Source organism: Anolis carolinensis, chromosome 1, assembly GCF_035594765.1.
Source record: "Anolis carolinensis isolate JA03-04 chromosome 1, rAnoCar3.1.pri, whole genome shotgun sequence".
In the NCBI taxonomy this organism is placed as follows: domain Eukaryota; kingdom Metazoa; phylum Chordata; class Lepidosauria; order Squamata; family Dactyloidae; genus Anolis; species Anolis carolinensis.
The window spans coordinates 123,920,967-123,940,558 of NC_085841.1; the positions used below are offsets into that span (position 1 = coordinate 123,920,967).

The window sequence follows — 19,592 nt, forward strand, 5'->3', positions numbered from 1 at the left end:
TTGGTCAGTCTTTTGTGTAGGCTGGATGCATCTCAAGTGCTGTCAGAATTGGTTTTGATACAGTGGCAGCTATGCTGCTGTTCATCCATGAGATTCGCTATTTCAGAAAATGCTGTTCAGTGCTGTGTGCATGTTTTGGGGGTGGGAAGTTTTTTATTTGCTCAACCAAATAGGTTGTGTTGTGCTGTACAGTTTTGTTTTTGTTTTTTACAGCATTTCAGTACTATCCAGCAGCTGAAGTTGCACGGCCACTTCCAAAAACAAAGCTTATAGCTACAGATCTCACATCCAAATTAGAAACGCTACTTCTTTGGACTACAGGCCCTGAATCCCCAACCAACATGGTGGTTTTACTCCAAAAGTCACTTCCCACAGCTCTTCCCATATCATATACTGTATCTGCTTTTTGTCTTCTGATTGCATAATACGCCATAATATTGTTCCGTAAAATGTGCATTAGCTTAAAATGTGACTGGAATATTCTGTGTGTCTTTGTGTGTTGCAATTCTCAGAAGCAGTAATAGGTAGTAGATAGAAGTCCTTGAAATCAGTGAAGGCAAGTGAGAGTGAAATGTAAGAATGTAAATAAATATTAATCCACTTTACAGTATTTATATTCCGCCCTTCTCACCCCGAAGGGGACTCAGGGCGGATTACAATGAACACATATATGGCAAACATTCAATGCCAACATACAAACAACATTCAGTTTTAGACAGACACAGAGGCATTTAACATCTTTCCAGCTTCACGATTCCGGCCACAGGGGGAGCTGTTGCTTCACCGTCCATTGGTGGCTATTCTTCCTCATTCTTTTCCTCATGAGCAGTTTTATGGTGTTGTAGATTAGTTAAATTGGCCTCCCGCATAAAGCGTACCTAAATTTTCCCTACTTGACAGATGCAACTGTCTTTCGGGGCTGCTAGGTCAACAGTAAGCCGGGGCTTTTTTTTTTTTTTAATGGTTGGAGGCTTAACCCGACCCGGGCTTCGAACTCATGACCTCTCGGTCAGTAGTGATTTATAGCAGCTGGTTACTAGCCAGCTGCGCCACAGCCCGGCCTATTGAGATGCCATTGCTGGCAATGCACAAACCAAACAAAGCAGATGTCTAGTGTTAGTCTGTGATTTTGTTTTTCTGCTAAAGGATTTCTTTTTTTAAAGGTTGTTAAGCCAGTGTAAAAATTTTATAGAGACTCCAGTAAGATGTTGTTCACCAAAGCTTGATTAAAGTTACTACTGGCAATTTCATTAAGTTAGGATTCAATATCCTATTACTGTATGCTGAAAGTCAATTCATAAAATACACCTTGTAGAGATTCTGTATACATTTAGTTTGTTACAAGAAACAATCATACCTATCCCAGCGATTTTTAATTCTTTATGCAATGCTGGAACGTTGAGATTGGTTGTGGAATCCCATAATATGCATATTAATACACATGCAGCAAAAGCTCTGCATCATAGATTTATTGGATGTTACAATTTCTTGTCCTGCATTCCCACTAAATGACCAGGTGCAGCTCACATTGTGATAGTATTAAAGGATCATTGATTTAAAAACCTTTTGCATTGTACCTGAGTTGGTTTTTGTTTATAGTATCCTTTGAAGACACACCAAATATTTGCAGTCTTTATGGACAGCTCTGAAATGTGTACTTCTCATCCCAGGTTAGTTGGTCTAAGTTAGATGTCACATTACAATAATGGGGCCAAGGGACATTTTTAATCTAAAAGATGGCACAGCATTTAAATCCAGAGGTGTTCATTGATATGTCACTCCAAATTTGATCCATAGTGGTTACTCAGAGCCAGAGGGAAGCATAGTAATTCATTGGTCACAGTCAAAGGCCATCTAACATCTGAAGACAAAAGACAAAAGACTTGTCTCTTTAGTTAACTGATCACTTGCTCATCTTAAATTGATGTGAATTTGTGCATCTGTCTTTGGCTACTGATGTGCTGTGCAGTTGACATTGGCCTATTTCCAGCTAGTATCCTTGAACTTCCTCTGTAATTAAAAGGCCTTCAAGTTTTTCTGCAAAAATATAAGCCTCATCCCTTGTATGGAGACAAGAGTTCATATCCTTTGTGCCTTTGGGAAATCACCTGATACAAAAGCCCATTTTTGACTAATTATGGACTTTTAAGTTCCTCTTCACCTATCGCTCTGATATCCTAATGTACATAATAGTGTGGCTCTTTGGAAAATGTATTTATTTCAGAACAGTGTTGAATTGAAGGTAGTAGAAAGAGCTAAGGAAATGAGTGTAACTGTCACATGGCTTTTCCTGCTTGTTTATGTTTTAGCATTGAAAAGGGCACTCAGGAGGAGTCCTGCTATGTGGTAGGAACTTTCGTATTGGCACCACACTTTTGGCTAAAGCAAATAACTGAGAGGCTCTTGCTGGCCATCTTCTTGTTCTCCCTTGCTTTGAAAGAGCGAAGCATAAGATGAAGGACTCAGTAAATTGGATGTGCTCATTTAGTGTACCACTTCTCACTAATTAAAAGCATTGTAGAGAAATGCCTTCTGAAAACATGACTCAAACTCACACACGACAACAAAGAATATATATGATACAGTCTCTAGGGGGACTGTATAATTAGACTAGAATTTAGTGTTTTCACCCTCCAGAGAGCCAAGTAATCTGGTTCCAATGGCATTCTAAACTTAACTGCAACCACAAATGCACACATTCTTGTTTTGAATATGAATCTCACCCCCCCCCATGTTCTAGTAATCTTGTTCTGAAGAATTTTGCTTGGTATAACTGCTTCTACTGCAACAGCACAGACAGCAAAATACATGCCAAGATTACTATAGCAAGTAGCATGCCAATCTCCATTTGCCACAGAAGAAACCACTTATCTCACTGCAGTGTATTTTTCATGCACAGTTCTGTCCTCTTTCAGCCTTTTTCATGGCTTGAGCACATAACTGTCTCTGTTAGCTGTAGGGCGTGAGAATGGACAAGACATGTACTAGGGGAGCACCTGACCCATTGCAGCTGCTTGGACTCGGTGGTATCAAGAGCAGTCTTAACCACTATTATATGAACTTGTCTCAGTTGTCTTCTTTGAAGGTTTCCATGCCTTATTCTCACAGTCATTGGCTTGCAAATGCCTTGTGATATAGCAGTGCAGAACATGAACCCATACAGTTTGAACAGTGTTTATTTTCATAACCCAAGCCATAGAGAAAGAAAAATAAGAAATGTAGTTGGATCCTGCATATAAAGAACCATGTATTTTGTCTTTGCATTAAAAACAAGAATAGCCACACAAGATGCCATGGAAAATAGGTTGGGGATGTGGTATTGGTCTCACAAGTACCCCATCCTAATGGGTGCCAAAAGCCTGGCTATATGGAGCCATATGCCTCTCTTGATAGAGGAAGAAAATGAGCTTCTTTCTTGGCAGAGAGAAGTGACGGATGCCTGGTTGCACAGAACCACGTGCCTCTTTAGACTGAGGAGGGAATCCTTCCTTGGCTAAGAAGCATGTGACTTCCAGCCTGATTTGGCACCCGGGGAAAGGGCTGATTTTGGGAGCTCAGCACAATCACCTGCACCCAAACATGCTACTTGGTGGAGTAGCATATGAGCATAAAAGAAATATTTTATAGTCTTTTCAGCTTTTGGGGCAGTTTGGCCTAATCAGCAAAATCTGCCCCCTGCCCCCAAATGATTATGTGAAGGGTTCCAGACAAAAGCCCCGTGCAATACACCAACTAATTCTTGTAACAGAAATAAAGTCTCTCTCGAACTAGAGTGGGACCTTCTCTCTTGTGGTCCATTGCAACTAAAGGTTTAAGACAGGTTGTGTAAGATAGATTACACTGTACAAAATGCTTTATCAGAGTGACAAAAACCTGATCTGCAGTACCTTGATGATTATCACATTAATCAGTTGGGGGGGGGGGGTGAGAAATATTGGCCCTCGCGTTAGGTTATCCTTTTTCTTTTCAGTGCTCCACTCTTCTTTGTAGCAACAAACTACCCTTTCTTCCCATTTTCCATCTCCTGATCTGCCATAAACACATCTTTTCTAATGTCAGTTGGCATCTATAATTTAATGACAGCATAAGAAGAGACATATACCATATATGGTAAAACTTAGTTTTTGCTTTTGTTTAGTTCTGCATTACATAATTAAGACATTTTCCCTTTCTTAGTATTACTGAAGGTGATTAACTATGTTATCCTTTGATTGGTCCTTAATAAGAACAATTTATATACCCTAATGCTTTACCATATTAATGCTGGATATTTTCATTATTTAGGAAAGTGTCTGGAAATAAATATGGGACAAATGTGGACACATTCTCTGTCTGAGGTAGTTGCTTGATCTTTCTTTCTGGCAGTATCTTACCAAATATCTCTGCTCTGTGCTAAAGTGATTTGGTTTTTCTCACCAAGATTAGAAAGTGCAGGACCCTAGAGTTTTAGAGAGAGCTGAGGTTTTACTTGAATTATATGTTTGCTTTTTTAAGATTAGAAAAAAATGTGCACTGCAGCTTATTTTATTTTGGAAAATGAAAAATACAATGGTATCCCAGAGCCTCAGTTGTGAAGCCTGATCATCAGGCAGCTATAAATATGTTTCTTCAGCATTGAAATTGAATAACAGACCAGCTAGAGGTGTCTACTGCTACTGCTGGGGCCAATTTTATTTTGTTTTATTTATAGTCTGCTTTTCTCCCAAATTGGATTCAAAACAACATCACACACACATTAAGAGAAATCAGTTAAAACAGTATGATGTACAAAAGTTTTAAAAGTATCAAGTAGTACTGTATATACTTGTGTGTACAAGCTCATGTATCAGTCAGGGTAGGTTTGGGAGCCAAAATTATGGATAAGTCAAGGGTCATTCTACAGAGAGGGAAATGAACCAATGGCAATTCGGGTTGACCTGACCACCTAGGCATGCAAAAAAGCCAAACGTAGCACCATGGAAGAGTTTCTCCTTTTAGGGTCTACCTTCGGGATGGACTAAGCTTTTGCCCTTCACCACTCTACTCAGAGAAGAAAATGGTTAGTTTTTAAATAAGAGTTAGTGTTAATAGCACTCCATGCAGTCATGCTGACCACATGGCCTAGGAAGCGTCTACGGACCATGCCAGCTCTTCGGCTTAGAAATGGAGATGAGCACCAGCCCCCAGAGTTGGACATGACTAGACTTAATGATGGGAAAACCTTTTCCTTTAATCATATTGATCCATATTTTGGTAGAGGCATATTTTTGACTAAAATGTTTAGCTTTATAAATGAGAATAAATTCAATTAAACAGTTTTTTAAAAACATTACATTTACATTAAAAAAATGCAAAATGCATATTATTATACCAAATTATCCATCAATCTGTCTTGATCAGCCAAGGCTGAATGCCTGTTTAAACAACAAGGATATTGCCAGTCCGGGGGGGGGGGGGGGGGGAGAAGGGGCCAGTTGAACTTCCCATGGAAGATCCAAAGCCTAGGAGCAGCCACTGAGCAGGAGCAGCTATTGTAAAACATGTGGAAGATACATTGCAATGCTAGTGCTAGCAAGCATTATGAGATATCACAAAGGAGAATGCACAAGGGAATCATTCATCCGAATTGTATACGTGTTATGCAGGGCTCCTGTGGTGAGAGAGAGAAAGCTTTTCTGCCTTGAAACCTCAGTATCTAGTCCTAAAATTTTGGAGAGTTGGGCCCTACTATGGTGACAGAGAATATCCTTAGACAGCTACTTCCTCCTACTATGTTTGTTATGTGCCCTTCAATTTGACTCAGACCTATGACGCCCTTATGTTAGGGTTGTTTTTGCCAGATTTCATCAGAAGTTTGTGACTGAGGGTGAAAGAATGTAACTTGCCCAAGATGAACCCGTGGGTTCTCATGGCTGAGTCATACTCTAGTCTCCTGGAGTCTACAACCCTTAAGCCCTCACCTCACCAGCAAGATGGTCTTTCAGAAGGTGCCTAGAATTTAAAAGAGGGGGAAATGAGATAGATCTTGCTTCAAAAATACTGAAAACAACCAAGATGTATCATCAGCATTAGTTTAGAGATATACTATGTCTGATAGCCACTAACCGCTGGACCTCACTCATCAAGAAGAAATAACAACATCCTCAACCACTACAAAAGACAAACATTTTGCAGTAAGCCTCAATGTTCATTTATCCTGCAATAGAAGAGAATATCCTGGGATAGGATACGCAACAGACATTTGCACAAAGGACAGGGCCCATGCTGCTTGCTGACATCTCTTGAGCGAAATGTGCCACACTCTTCTGAAGCAGTCCTTGGCCAAGGCAAAACTTTACAAATTCATTGCAGCTCATGAAGGATGGCACTGGTTTTTATGTGGCCCTGCTACAAATAACTGTTGGTGTTTAAAGGGATAGAGATGGTAGGACCTTCATGAGTTGGCAGATAGCCCTATAGGCATAGTTGAAGCAAAAACTCTTTAAATCAGTGAGATGCAGGCATTGATCACTGCTATCACCTGGAAGACATTCTGGGCTATGCTGTGAAAATGAAATGAAAAGAAAAAGATGCAAGTTAATAAAGAGACCGGAAAGCTTGCAATAAATTTTGTGTGCTTGCAGTAAATTTTGACGGCAAACTTGACATATAGTTCATGTCATTCCTTCTCAGTAAGCCTGCTTGAATGAGAACAAAAAAGACTTTGTATCTGCTATTGAACTCAGTGACACATAGATGCTTAGAGGAAATGCAGATGAAGCACTGTTGAGTCTGTCTGCAAAAAGCACATCACTGCAGTAATATTCCCTCAGGTGCATCTACACTGCAGAATGAATGCAGTTTGACTCCACTTTAACTGCCATGGCTCAATGTGGTAGGATTCTGGGATTTGTAGTAATACTACAATTCCTGTGATTCCATCACTTTGAGCCATGGCAGTCAAAGTAACGTCAACCCCTATTAATTGTAGTGCTGGATATATTACATTGAGGGAAAGCACTGAAAAATACTTTCTAGAAAGAAATTGATAGAAACCTCATCGTATCAAAAAAGGAACAGTCGACTGTTAGGATTATGTTTGAGATGAGGAATTGGATCAGGAGATGGTTTTAAAAGTACTCTCAGGAAGAATAGGATGTTGCAGTGGGTAGTCATACAGAGTCTGGACTCCTTGGAGAGTCAGTATGGAAATGTACAATTTTCTTATCAGAGATTTAGGGATACAGACCTGTTCCAGTACGGCTTTGAGGAAAACAAGTGTGCTTTTAATCTCCAGCTGCAGTACATCCATCCCTTATTTTATCATCTGTCCATGCAGTTTAGAGATTTTGTAACAGAAACCCTGCAAGAAGCCATGATGTTCCATATAACCTTTCTTCCATAGACGTTGCACTTCAGTTTCACTGTTCAGTAATCATCAATGGAGATAAAACCAGTTTGGATGTATACCTGCTTTCTGCTTGAGTACTAGATTGTACTCCAGATCCCAGTATCAGGATTTCCTTGACTAGTTCAGAACTGGAATGATTATCTGTGTCTTGCCCACTGAAACCTTGCAAAGCGTTCTCCATCATCTCTTGACTGTAGGCCGTGTTTTCTGAAACCAAGACCAGGACTCTGTGGCAAAGTTATCTTTATGAATAGCAACTGAAGAAAAGAATGAAATCTGGTGTACTGAATAAAGACAGCATATAACTTTGGAAGTGCTTACCATCTCTAAAATTCACTTTGGTAAATTTTTGCAACTAATCAGAATGAAAAGTGGTTTAGAAAAGCAAGACTGTAGTTTTCCAGAGTATCAAGTAGTTACATTAAAGACGTAAAATCCTCTTATAAGAAATGTGAATCTCATATCCTTTTTTGGTCAGTGCATGAAATCCACTGAAAAGCTTTAGTATGGTGACTGTTACTATGCCAGTTCATCCATGTGCCATGTGCAGTGGTTAAATAAAATGTATATGGGTCAATACGTGTTCCCTGTACAGCAGTCAGATAATAGGGAGACATGTGCTTATAGCTATAACTTCCATAAGTATTTCTGAATTATCTGTAAGGTTTCTAAAGTAGGGAACCAAAATATCTGTACAGCTCTAATACTGAGGACTTTAAAATCTTTTTCTCCACAGTGTCTTGAACACATGACCCAAGAAGGATATCTCTCCCCTAGGGATTTGCAGATCTGTTGCTCCTCTATTGCCTTGGGAATACTCTTTGCCTGCAATGCTAGCATAATTTAGTAAACATCTGAGGATTTCTCCTGGGAAGGTATTTGGTTGGAAAATTGAAATGCAGGATGGAAGAGCTTTAAAGTAGTTTTGCCTTGAACTTGTACTGTGAAGATTTGCACATATCTAGCTTTATATTTCGAGTGCCTCAAAAATCATTAGTTGAAGAAATATGTGATCAGTCAGATGATATCTTTGACCCCATTTCTTGATTGACAGGCCAATGTCACCTTTTTAGAACGCTGAAAACATTTTTCCTCTTTTATCCTGCTGTCAGAATCAAAAGTTACTAATAAAGGGCTTAAAAGGCTTCTGGTCTTATCTTTAAGAATAGAAGAAGCTTTTCTGAACTCCTTGAATTTTCAGTCTCCAAGAATATTGACTAATTTTTATAAATACAGGTATGGGTAGAGGCAGGGCCATAGCCAGAAAAAAATTTCGGTAGGGGTTTTGAAAATTTCGGGGGGGGGGGGGGTTGAACCCCTAGCACATACCCCTCCTCGCTACAAACCTGTCAATATCTGCTTGAGATAGTGCCTGGAGGGACTCTTAATGTTTTGCATCTCATAGACTTAGCATGGGGATTTGATTAACCAGTTAAAATTCATGAGTAAACGAGATTTTTTTTATAACTTGAAAAATTTCAGGGGGGGTTTGAACCCCTAACCCCCCCCCCCCTCTCTCTACAGGCCTGGGTAGAGGCCATCACTAAATTGTCTTAAATTCTCAAGGAAATCTTACCTTTGTCAAGGTCAATATTGGGATGCAATTTTGTTCACAATGTGAGCAACCAGTGTAATTGTGGGGTTGTCCACTGGAAACACAACCTAGAAGATCTCAGACTCATGAAGCTGTTTTACATGTGTATGCATGTATGTTCAAATTATAATCGGCTAGCATAGCCAAAGACCCCCTAGATCTGGAAAAGGTTCTTTCTGGTCTAGTGGCTTCAAAGAGGGATCCTTTGTACAGGGAAATGGTTCTGGAAATAGTTACCTTGTTTTTGTGGGATGAAGTGATCTACCAAGATAGTAATGAAATACTGGAACACCTTGGATTCTTGACTAAAAACTGTACTGCCCTTGAATTTCTGTTCAGAGTGTAAGCACCAGTTGATCTACTTAGGGACAGCCACTTCATGTTGAATTAAAGCAAGAGTCATCAGACTTACTGATATGTAGTGAAGAGGTTCTATTATAATTCTACAGTTTTGTGGGAATGTTGTGAACTGTAAAAGGTCAGAAAGAGAAAGATGGTGAAAGACTCAGCCGTGGAATGGCTACATTGCATCTGGCTAGGACATCTCTCTCGAGGTAGACAGTTTTCACCGACATAGGATTTCTGGAGAAACACATAATCTTTCTAAATGAAACAGGCTCTAGGGAGAGGTCCCATCCTCCAATAGTCTCCCCATCTCAGTTTGATAGGAAAAGGGGCCTCATATCGACACAAGGCTCCCTCGTTGGAGAGAACCTATTTATTCTTGACCCAGGGTGAAGAGGATGACCATGACCTTGTTATGTCAGATGCACTTAGAAATATCCCTCTGATGGTGTGCCCCCTTTGGAGTAAGAAGCTGTGCCTCTCTTAATCACTCCCAAGGGCTCTGCAACTCTCTCTGTAGCCCAAACATTGAGAAATCCAACTCACCTCCCTGTGCTAAAACCCACAGACCAGTTACCATCTCTGTGTAAGGTCTGCACTGCTCCTTTGTGAGCTGCTGGCACACTCAAGGGCCTCCCATCGTTAGCCTAATATTTCTTCCCTGAGGCCCTTGGCAGAGCAAAATGCAGGGAACCATGCTTCATCCCTTTGCTCTCTTCTTTATATGGCACTGTGGGCATTGTATATGTGAAGTCAAATGGCACTGTGGCAGAATAAAACCTCTGAAGAAACAGGAAAGAAACTGGACAGAGGCTAGGATAGTAAGGGGAGGTGACCTTTTCAGAGACTGTTCCATAAGAGAAGAAAAAGTGAAAGCTAAACAGAAAAGGACCCCCCCCCCTTTTTTTTCCATAATTAGGAAGAGGTAATTGTTTCTTTCTAACAGGCCCATGGACCAACAAACGTCCATGGACTACTTCTAGTATGTTTCATAAGAACTTGTGCCTGCACCACTTTTCTTAGGAACTTTTCTTTTTAATATATGAAAGGGTAGGGGTTTTGTGGGTGTATAACTTGTCATTTACACTGTACAAAACAAACTAGTTGGCATATGAATTCATTAAGTCAGGTTTATTTTTCCCCTCTAGTTAACAATTACATTCACTTCAAACTTGAATCTCCAATTAATTACAGAAGTGGTGGCTGGGAAAGGTAAAATAGCCTATTCTTTTCAGCATTCACCTTTTTCAGAAGGCATGTTCATCTTAGAGAGGTTTCAACTACTTACTTAAATGTCACTGTTTATATTCTTGATAAAATGTAAAATGGGTTAAACAGGTATAGGTAATGGCTAGTAACTTTTTAGAAGACATAATTGGTTTGTAATATGGCAGATTGCATAAATTGTATGTAGCACCCACCTGAATACAATTATCTGACTGCATGATAATAACATAAGCTTTACTTTTTAAAAAGCCCTAAATACATGTTAATAGCACAAAAGGAAAGGAGAAAAGAGGGGGAAAAGTAAGATAAATGAAAAATGTATGCAATGTATACGTTTTTGGTTTTAATTATGTCATGTTTGATTTATAAAGGGTTCGCTGTAAACCTTCAGGTGATTTTGTCCAACCCTAAAGCTGTATTCAGACGCCACGGATCACAGCCTGGGATGCAGGAATCTGATTTTCTGAGGCAGATCACTACAATGGAAGAATTGGAGCCCAAAGCCAACAACTGCACAAAGGTATTCATTCCACCATTACCTACAGAGACCTCCGTTTTGAAGATGATTCAGAATTAAGGGTTTTCTTCCATTTATTCCCCAGGTTCTTGTATGGCACACTCGAACAGAAAAGGTCAATCTAGCTAATGAGCCAAAGTATCATGCGGACAGCGTGAAAATTGAAGTATGATGAAGAAGCATAACATGGGGTATACCTAAACGAACAGATGCAATCTGTTATGCCTCCCAGACGGTTAAATCTTCAGACTGTACAGTTTGCTACTCAGCAACATTCTTTACTGGTCTAATGAGACTTCTGTCAAATGTCTCAAGATGTATATACTTTGGGGTCTCCACTTGTTTTGCATGTGTTTATCCAACCTGTTTTAGTATTTTAACCATTTAGACTTTTTTAAATAAATGGCATTTGATGAATTGTAGTTCAACACTTAAAAATGCTGATTAAAAGAAACCAATGTAAAACTTAAATTTATCGTTTAGAATGGCGGCTTTCAGATAATGGATGTTCAGCATTTATTTGTTCTTTAATTAAAGGGTTTTATTTTTAAGAACAGTAGTCAAAGATCTTCTAGAATGAAATAATCTTAGAATATGTATGGATTTATTTAATATAGGGAAGCAACAGCTCATCAGTACGAGGCACCATAAAATGTAAACACAATTACTGGCATAAACCTGGATACAGCTGGAAAGACAAAATTAAAATATTCAGTGGCGCAAGTTACCCTGTCTGTATGTTGTATCACATACTTGAGATTAGCCTGCTGTACACACTGTTGTAGCCAAATTGTGTGTTTCGACACAGGAAACCAAATAATTAACTGCTGTGGTAAAAGAAACGGATGGAGTCACAGTGACATCCAGGTTTATATCATGTTCACCCACCACTTATTTTCCTCTGTTCAGCACATCATCGTAATATCACAGTGAAGTAAATAAGGAAACAAAAATCATTGTTACACAAGGAAAAAACATTCTCCAGTGATACATATACACTCTTATTTATATGATTAACATTTGTTCATACAGTACCTTCTACAGGATTACTGGGTAATTTGAAGGGCGGCGTTTACATATTAAAGATAGGACTATCATGATATCTATTGCCCCTTATATGGAAACATTGGATCTATAACTGATAAAAATAATTTGAATATGTGGTTGGTCAGACAGCTTTCTGTAAGATATGCTTCGTGAGATCAAATGCACTGTGGAACAAAGAAAGCTGCCCATGATAGGTGTTCTCAACCTGCTTTTCACTACATCAAAATTGTTTAAAGTCAATACAGACCACAACACGGTCAGTTAATATTACTTCTTAATAGGAACAAGGGAAAATGTACATGGACAGATCAGGAAAACTAGATGCGTTCTGAGTATGGAATGTCAGGTCTTGATCTAGATGAAAGCTCTATTGCAGTTTTCATTTCCAGAGTTGTGTGCTGAGAGTCTGGCCTGAGGAACCTCCAGTCCATCCGGCCACAGTGTTTGGGGGCTGGACAAAGCCCATCATGTTCCCAGAACTACTCAGATTCATTCCAGCCATTTGCTGATTCATCTGTGAAACGTACATAGTTTTAATTAGTACATGGTTATTCAAATATCATACTAAAGTTCAATAAAAAGGTCCAAGATTAATTTTAAAAAGGTTAATTTTAAAAACTCCAATCTCTTTCTCACTACATTTCACTATAAGATCACAGAAATTGTAACAAAGTATTTCACTGCATAATAGCTACACTTTTTATCCCTTTTTAACTGAAAAGGGGGGTATGATTATTACCCTGATGGGAAAAAAACCTGCCTTTGATTCTCCAGTTTCTATATTTTTTAAAACCATCAACTGTATTACCTTTGAGATAGTAGGAGAAATGATCCAGCCTCAAACAGCTCTGTTTCTGTTTGTTTTTTTCAACTGCCTCAGATAAAGGAGGAAGGAAGATTTTCCCTTCCTTATTTCTCCAAAGGCAAAACAGTTTGCAAAATTCAAAATGGAGCTCTTTCGAGGAAAAAAGGAGGGAAGATCCAGGAAGTTCCAGAGAGGCGGAATCAGCTCCAAATGGTTTTGCAATTATTATGCAAGAAACACAAAAAAACCCATTTTGCCATCCCAAAAATGGGGATGGCTATTATGCAATGGTGACTATTATGCAATTAAATACGGGTAGATAGCTTTCAATTGTAACCAAGTATAGACATATAAATAAATCATTTTCAAAAATATCAGACAAGATCTTTCATCAGGAGTATGTTACATAGCTCCATCCTGGGCCATAGCCATAAAAAAAATTCCGGGGGGGGGGGGGGGGTTTGAAACTTTTTTTAGCGAATTATGGAGAGTAGTTCCATAATGTAAAATAATTTAGAAATCAGGCTCCATCAATAAACTTCAGTGGACACTCATAGGGATTTGGTTAATCAGTTAAAATTCATGAGTAAACCAGTTTTTTTAAAAAACCTGAAAATTTTCAGGGGGATTTGAACCCCTAACCCGCCCCCCCCCCCCCACCACCACCACCACCTTGGCTGCAGCCCTGGCTCTATCTCTGTAGCTACAACTCCTGATGCTGATCCTTAAAAACTCACATCTTGTAAGCACTAAGCAGCCCAAACTTGAAAGCAGAGATGGGCAGGGATTCATCCAGCTATCTTCCCTTAGCTGAACATGGTTTGATGGCTACCTACAGAAACCCTTGAGGATCCTCAGGAGGTCTCTGCAGATGATGTCCTTGCAGCATATCCAAGTGGACATGTCCCTGCTTATCAACCCCATCTCCAACAACATGGAAATGGCCATGGGCAAACTATGTCACTTACAAAGTGAGTTGGGAGGGATTCTGGACAAAAATCAAATTTCTGCAACTACCAAAATATGAGTTCCAGTAACTCCGATTTATTTAATTGTAATTCACTAACAGGATGCCATGCAAACATGTAGCTTCTGAACTAACCTAGAAATACTTTTTAGATAAACTATTTAAACACCTTTGTGTTATTAAAACAAAACTTAAAACTGGATGCTTTAGCTTACTAGCCTTCTAGTATATAACTCTCCATTATCTAAGAATATTGTAACATTTCATCTCATTTTCCAGTTTAGAGGAATGATGCAAACAGTGTTCGCTACTTTCAATTTAAAAGTATATCCCACCTGAGAAAGATTCCACTGAGTTGGTTGAGTTTGCTGCATACCAAATTTCTGTGGTGGGACTACCTGCCCCACCATCGTTCCTTGGGGCCCACCAACATTTTGAGGAAGTCCCAGAGGAGCAGTTTGTGTCGGGACAGAAAAGCCATTAGGCATCCCCATGCCACCCACCATCATGCCTGTGTTCTGTCCCATGACAGGCACGGACTGTCCCATCATGTTCCCCATCATCGCAGGAGCTGCAGGTACAGAGACCGGTACAGGCACTCCCATGGCAGGAAACCCCTGGAAATGTGCTGCTGGCTGTGTAGGAAAGGCCAAAGGCTGTGGTCCCATGAATACACCTGGATTGGACAAAAGGAGGGAGGAGAATTCATTCTATCAATAAACTGATACACTTTTCCAAAGTGTAGTGCATAAAACCTCAATTGTATCTGTCAAAAACTGTTACCAAGGTAAAGGTAACAGAACCACACTGAGCTACATGTGGATTTTAGTAAAATCCACGTGTGGCTCAGTGAGGTTGGCCTGGGAAATCATTACTGACACCCCTGTAACTCTTGCAAATTAGATAGGGAAAGATTTATTATAAAAATAATGCGGATAGTAGCCACTGGTGCTTCAACAGAAGTCCTGGCATATCTTGCTATAATGATCTTTCATCTCTTCCCAAGGAAAATAGGAAAAAAGATTTTGTTCCCCCCCCCCTCCCCTTCTTTCTCTTCTTTGTTCCCTTCCCACTTTAAGGCAGAGCAGCCTCTCTTCGTGGCAACCACAGAACCTCTTTTAATAGCAGGCCTCAGGTCTGGAAGATTTGTTGTCCCAACTGGACTTCATTCCTACCATTCCTCCTTCCAAATTTCCTTGTATATTCTGTTTCAAAACACCTGGTGTGAACCTTCTGCCATCTTTAAACGCTTCTAGACTTAACTGCTTTTCTTTCGACTTGTGGTTTGATATTCAAGAGCCGCCCATTTTCCCATTAATTCATATAGCAGGGTGAGGAGCAACCATATCTGCTTTGAAAATAGATTTGAAAAGCAAGCACCTGGAGCATTTTGTGATGGCATAGTTCCGGTACCATACAGTGACAAGATGGAGTCCTTGGAAAGCAGTTTCTTTGCTGACTCTTCGGATTTTGTTTGTTCAGTGAACAGATTGAGATCTCCTGATGCAGCAGATAAAGTGGAAACTACTGGGTTGGTGGAAGCATTCTAGAAAATAAAAGCCAAAGGAGATCACTGAATATTTTATTAACGAATAAGATAAAATAGTACAATATAAACTCATGTATAAGTTGATTTCATGTATATGTCCAGGACCGATTTTGGGGACAAAATTATTGATTTTACTAAGATCTATGGATAAGTCGAAAATAAAAATAGAACCACGAAATAAACTAATATTTTTTCCCTGTGACGTTCAGGTTTAAGATTAAGAACAAAATTTACAAAAAGAATCTCTAGAATTCTGCAAAACTTGGAATTTTGTGTTTCACTTCTCAATAGTTGCAAATCCATTTTGAAAACAACATCTTACAAGGAATAAAGCTGCACTGTTCTCTGGACAAGACAGTGAGTCAAATGGTTCAGTGGTCTCTTGTCGGGAAGAAGTGTAACCTCAGAAGGTAGAAATTCAAACATTTTTCATAAACTCGACAGAGCATGAAGGGAAACATTATGAAATACCATGGAGTCAGCAGACTTGCCGGTTAATATGTCAAAACAGACTGAAGTTCAAATTCCATCCCAGCCTCAAAATTTACTAGGTATCTTTGGAAAAATTGTACTTAAGGCTAACTCACTTCACAAAATTGCTATGGGGAGGTAGAAGAGGAATTGCATACAATACCATGGATTCCACAACCAAAGGGCAGAATGAAAATAAAGCCCAATTCACACCTGAATACTCATAGCAATCTTGTTTCTATCAAAATACAGGTTGCAATCGAATACTCTTTGGATGCATTCATAGGGGGATACTGTCCCAAATTCAGTGCAAAATTAAGTGTCAGGTCTTTTTTTCCCTTAAGAAATGTGATTATTATCACACATATCAGAAATAAAAGAAAGCTATACTTCACAAGGAGATTACAGCATTCGTGGAAGTTGCCAGGATGCTTGATGATCTAAGTTATCATCTAGTTTCCCCCCCTCTAGAACGATCTGAATTTCTTTGGCATCCAGAGTCTCATATGTCAGCAATGCTTCTGCTAAATTGTGCTCCTTTGCATGGGTCTTCAATATATGCTTTGCCCGTTCATAGAAGTCCTTTAAAAGTGTCCTTACTTCCTGTTCAATTGCAGACTGGGTTTCAGGTCTGAGTTTGCCAGTATCTGTGTAGGTCATGACACCAAGCTTCTCACTCATTCCAAATTTAGTCATCATGAGCTTTGCTATTTTAGTAGCATTATCAAAATCACTAGAAGCCCCTGTTGTGATGTGATCACCTCCAAATATGAGCTCTTCTGCCACTCTTCAGGTCTTGATAATCTCTGTTAACTCCACATGTCTTATTCTGTCACTTTCTGCTGAGTTACACAGGTGCTTTGGAGTAACTGCAGAAATGGCTCAGGTTTTCCCTGCCCCAGCTTGACAGACAGGCACTCCATACGTCAAGCAGTCATTGAAAATAGGGCATCTGTTACGCTCCATATTCTGCTTGGGTCCAGGAACACCACTTTGGTACATGTTCCAAGGGAGTGGGTGAAAGAAATAAATTTATAACTTGTGCCCTGTGAGAATGCTGCTGTACCCAAATGGGAACAGCTCTAATTAAAAATAAATTGGAGGCTTGCAACAACACTTAAATCACGTTGTCTGAGGGCCATGGGAAATACAGTACAGCATTTCTGGAAGGTGCCAGGTGTGCTGCCTGGCTGGCTTGTCACCTTTGCATCAACGAGAACAGCATACCATTTAAGAATGTTCCTCCTTTCTAGTAAGGGACAAAAACTGGAGGAAGTTTTTTTAAGCTTTTCAGAGCAAGGTTGGTTTGCAAAAAATTAAGTCTTTCAAGGGAGAACTCATCCCTCTTGCGCACATGTAAACAAACACAAGAATAAGCAATAAAAGAACAGCTAATGAACAGGAGGGCAACACATGAAGACAAAACGGGAACTAAAGGTTTATACCAAAAGCTTCCAAATTTATGAAACACCATTACAATTTACTACCTAACCTTGTAATCTAACCTAACAGTTAAATAACGGGCTTGAATCCTGTTAGGAAGTTACACATGCATAATCACTAGTGATGTGCATTTGGGTAAAAGCTTGTCCCATTTCGTTTCTAGCTTTCGTTATGGGGCCTGATCTGTTTTCGGAAAGCCTCCCAAAATTGGGAGGGTTGTTTCATGGCCAGGCAGCCCAACATCCAGACCTCAGCAAGCAAGCAGGAAGGACCACCACCACCCCCCTCCTTTCAACTCAGAGAGTGTGGTGGACAGCAGGGCATGTTCGTGTGGTTGGGTGTGTGACTGTGCAGGCGCTTGGCTGTAGGCAGGAACTGAGAGGTGCGCGCAAGCTTTTCAGTCCTGCCTGCACATCCCATGCCACACACACACTCTCCTTGGAAAAAAGGTGTGTGTGTGGCGGGGTGCAGGCAGGCCTGGAAAGTGCACACTCACCTCTCAGTGCCTGCCTGCAGCCGAGTGCCGGCACAGTCACACACCCACACACACATGCCTGGAAAGGAGGGAGGGCAGGTTGTTCCTTCCGGCCTGATGCTGAGGTCGGGATGTCGTGACTTCCGTGAGTGAATGTGTGGGTACAAGGGAGAGAGGGAGGAGGAGAAAGAGCACACTTTCATGTCGAGCTGAGTTTCGTGTGGAGAGGGGGGCTGTTTTGTGCTTTCAAATAAACGGAAGACATAGAAGAAACGGTAAGAACGAATTTCACGCACATGTCTAATTACTGCAGTTACGGAGCCATACACTGAATCCCCACACCCCTACATATCCTCACACTGGGAAGCAGCTATTGCAGTTGACTGGGATTCTCAACCTTCAGGAAGCAGATGACAGCATTGACCCCTTTTGTGAGCAATCTTCAATACAACAGGCAGAAGTGGGATCCCTATTGCACTTCCTTACATCAAAAATTGCTCACACAAAGGTTGATTAGCAACATCTATCAGGTGCTTACCAAGTGATCAGGTAAAACAATCTAGGACACTGAGGTGCCTTTTCCACATAATACTGGGCATGGTTTTTACCTCTAATGTAAACATCTTAATTTTGTTAAACAGGCTGGCGTGCTGAATTCATATTTCATGCTTACCTGGGAAGGAGGAGCAGATGTGGCTGGCAATGGATTAGAAATCATTGGGCCAAAAATATCCAAGTCATCATTCAATACTGCAGCAGGAGTGACAGTGCTTCCATTGGTGATAGAGGAATCAGCAGGGCCGTCTTCAATGACAGTGTTTCAAAATGAAAAGCATTAAATCAGATTTTGAGAACTGCAAAATATGTACATAGTAAGCCAATTACACTCTCAGTGCTTGAAGGCAATCTGCATTGGCAGAAGTCTCCCAGTATTCATAATAGTGCATCTGGGCTCCTCACATTCTGCCAGTTCCTTGTAATTTAAAAGTTACAAAATGCCTATAAAATCAGAAAGATTTGAACACATTAAAATATAGCCTCAGGTCAGTCTAATGGCATCTAAGCCATTTTAACAGAATTATACATTTCTACAGGACTTCAGCTTCCTTGTCAAACTTTACTATTGCAGCTTTTCCAACAGAAATTCTTTCCACAGGTAGCCTAACCCTTTTCTTTTTTGGAAGAAAGATCTACGGTATATGTATTATAATTTGAGAGCAAAAGAGTAACTACTAGGTACATGTATTGTCTAAAGAGGTCTCAAGCTCCTCGTTTTATTAAACAATTTTTAGCTTTCCAATATGATGGATGTCTTTCTTTTGAAAGGAGCAATTATGTAAACTTGGGTATGTTTGGCAGCGTTAGCCTCAGATCATGTTCAACATGCATCCTGGACATATAGACACTTTCAACCATTCAGTAACCTTTCTATAGTTCCTTTAGGGAAAAAAATCTTGAGGTTCTGCTCTAGTCAAGCTTGTAAAGCATTTGTTGCTTTACAATAATCTACTGTCAAATCGTAACAGCAAAAGGGCTCTGTAGCCCACTCAGCCATTTGTTCTTTCAGAAGAACCAAACAAAATGTGGCACTTCTTTGAAAACACCTTTTTCATTGCAATATTCTCCCCATCAACTTGAAAAGAAATTGTACATTTATTTAAAAGTGTATGTGCAGTGTGGAAGGAGAGGTTCTATAAAATCAAACTATTCAACCTTTCATGCTCTTCTTCTAAACAATCATGGTATTAACCCTATATAATTCCAACACATCTCAGAATTACAT

The 19,592-nt window shown here is 39.9% G+C and overlaps 2 protein-coding genes across 7 annotated transcripts in view; one reads left to right on the forward strand and one right to left on the reverse strand.

Annotated features, from left to right (window-relative positions):
• The window catches only part of b3gat2 (beta-1,3-glucuronyltransferase 2), a 42,759-nt gene extending 30,980 nt beyond the window's left edge, over positions 1-11,779 (forward strand). The window contains exons 5-6 of the mRNA XM_062957352.1: positions 10,907-11,055; positions 11,138-11,779. Coding sequence (XP_062813422.1) covers positions 10,907-11,055; positions 11,138-11,224 — 236 coding nt within the window. The 3' untranslated portion in view covers positions 11,225-11,779. The remainder of the gene's footprint in view (positions 1-10,906; positions 11,056-11,137) is intronic.
• Positions 11,635-19,592, reverse strand: part of smap1 (small ArfGAP 1) — a 102,172-nt gene continuing 94,214 nt past the window's right edge. For 5 of the 6 annotated variants that reach the window (XM_062982071.1, XM_008118908.3, XM_008118900.3 and 2 more), the window contains 4 exons: positions 18,483-18,613; positions 15,252-15,417; positions 14,207-14,547; positions 11,635-12,613 (listed from right to left, as the gene is read on the reverse strand). In XM_062982071.1, coding sequence (XP_062838141.1) covers positions 12,479-12,613; positions 14,207-14,547; positions 15,252-15,417; positions 18,483-18,613 — 773 coding nt within the window. In that variant the 3' untranslated portion in view covers positions 11,635-12,478. The remainder of the gene's footprint in view (positions 12,614-14,206; positions 14,548-15,251; positions 15,418-18,482; positions 18,614-19,592) is intronic. The other variant, XM_008118938.3, reaches the window with a different exon arrangement.